The sequence below is a fragment of the Cataglyphis hispanica genome, chromosome 16 (genome assembly GCF_021464435.1).
Source record: "Cataglyphis hispanica isolate Lineage 1 chromosome 16, ULB_Chis1_1.0, whole genome shotgun sequence".
Lineage (NCBI taxonomy): Eukaryota > Metazoa > Arthropoda > Insecta > Hymenoptera > Formicidae > Cataglyphis > Cataglyphis hispanica.
In genome coordinates this window covers 1,150,542-1,152,500 of record NC_065969.1, presented here as the reverse complement: position 1 = coordinate 1,152,500, position 1,959 = coordinate 1,150,542, and the positions used below count along the sequence as shown (strand labels likewise).

Sequence of the window (1,959 nt, the reverse complement as noted above, 5' to 3'; positions counted from 1 at the left end):
TAAAATATCTTTGATGATAATATGCTTGAAATTTATCTGAATTGCACATTTGCATTCTTACCTCGAAAGCTATTTATCTTCGTATCGCGTAAAACGTGTATGTTTATGTCAGGCGTATGCATCTCTTCTCTCGTAATATTCGCGATGAAATTGTAAATGTTTCTTACAATGTCGCGATAATCGGCTTTATTGTCGAAAACACTTTTCTCGATAACAACCGCTGTGAACCAAAGAAAGAATTTTTGTCTCGTTAATATACACAATATTAAATTATTATTTTTTTCAAAGATAGAGAAAATCATCCGTACCCATCGAAGCATTGGCGGATATCAGTGACGGAAAGTCATTAAAGGCGTCAACTAAATTTAGGATCCACGCGAGGAAGAAGACGGAAATCATGTCTATCAGTAAAAATCGCATTGAAGCACGTTGTGCCAACCAGTCGATATATAAGGGAGGACATTGTTCAATGATATATGAGTTCATTACTTTCGCCCATCCATTATTATCGTATCAACCGGAACTTCGTCAAACTCGACCAGGATACAATTGAAGACTGTGCGCACTTGTAGACTCGTCTCGTAACTTGTACCGAGGGGGAAAAGGTCGATCTTTGAATAACTTATTAAGGAACGATCGAATCTCATCGCGACTTGAACAGTAATGCATCATTGGCCTACATGGGCGAATGCGTGTTGTGAAAAATCATTGCGGAAAAGTCAACTTGATCGATTCTTCCTCAATATTCCCTCAATACGCTACTTTAACTATTCCAGATTCGTCTCTTAAGAATTTGTCTACGATCATTTTTTGATGATATATTTCATATCGATAAGGTAAAAAGATCTTCTAGTCATTGGTATCAATATTGGCTTATATTTTTCAAACATTTTAATTTAACGATAATTATTGCCGATTTCAAAACCTTATTATGATATATTACATCTTATCTTATTCAAGCAGATTATTTTTTGAAAAATAATTGCTTGGGTAAAAACACATGGAAAACCTGCAATTCTCAGGAATTTTTTTGAACCTGGAAATATCAGAGAATTTGCATGGATTTTTATTAAAATTCTGAGGTCATGTTTTAAAAAAATTTTATCTCTGATAAGTTTATTCTTATATTGTAAGCAGTCGGCAATCCGCCGATAAGCCAGATTGTGAATTTATATGTGTTTAAAATATATTATAGATATATATCTATCTCTATTTATATGTATATCCAATAGTTTAACTTAAATATTGAATACATGCAATACATATTGTTTATTGTAATATATTGTAATTTTCAGTGATAAAAGAAAATGAGAATGTTGTGCAAGTAAAAATTGTTTACTTTACAAAAGCTATTCAATTTCTTGAGTACATTTGAAAATCTAGCAATCTCTTAAACTGAAACTTAAGTGGTTCCTTTTGTTTATATTTTGTTTATATTGTTTATATATGAGTGGTGTCTTTTGTTTATATATGAGTAAAAAGAATTAGAAAATACATACAATAAAAAACACTTCCCACACAACATACATATTCAAAAGATATCCCGAAGACATCTTTGAAAGATAGGATATTTTCCAAATGTTCTTTGAATGTCTTTCAGATATATATGCTGCGTGAGTTATTGTAAAAAATTGCACTAAAAAATCTTAATAATATTTTCTTTATTTAGAATTTTAAACAAAAATATCTGGAAAATCAGAAAATTTTGAAGGAATATTTTTACAAGATTTGAGACCTTGTTATAGTACAAATACAATGTTTCATTAATACAATATAATAATAGTTATAAAACTGTCGATATTCTTATATTTCAGAATATTCAGCTTTATTAAACAAGATAAATATTTATAGTATGTTCTTTATGGACCTACTAAAATTTAAAAAATTTATATTATGTAGCTACTGTAAAAGAAACACTTAAAAATCGTATATCGTAAATCGTTGCAAAATTTATAAGAT

General features: G+C 29.5%; 1 protein-coding gene across 1 annotated transcript in view; it reads right to left on the bottom strand.

Moving 5' to 3' along the window:
• Window positions 1-475, bottom strand: part of LOC126855620 (ionotropic receptor 93a-like) — a 17,435-nt gene extending 16,960 nt beyond the window's left edge. Inside the window, exons 1-2 of the mRNA XM_050603436.1 lie at window positions 309-475; window positions 62-220 (exon numbers count right to left, since the gene is read on the bottom strand). Of these exons, the coding sequence (XP_050459393.1) occupies window positions 62-220; window positions 309-420 (271 nt within the window). The 5' untranslated portion in view covers window positions 421-475. The remainder of the gene's footprint in view (window positions 1-61; window positions 221-308) is intronic.
• Between the last annotated feature and the right edge of the window lie 1,484 nt (window positions 476-1,959).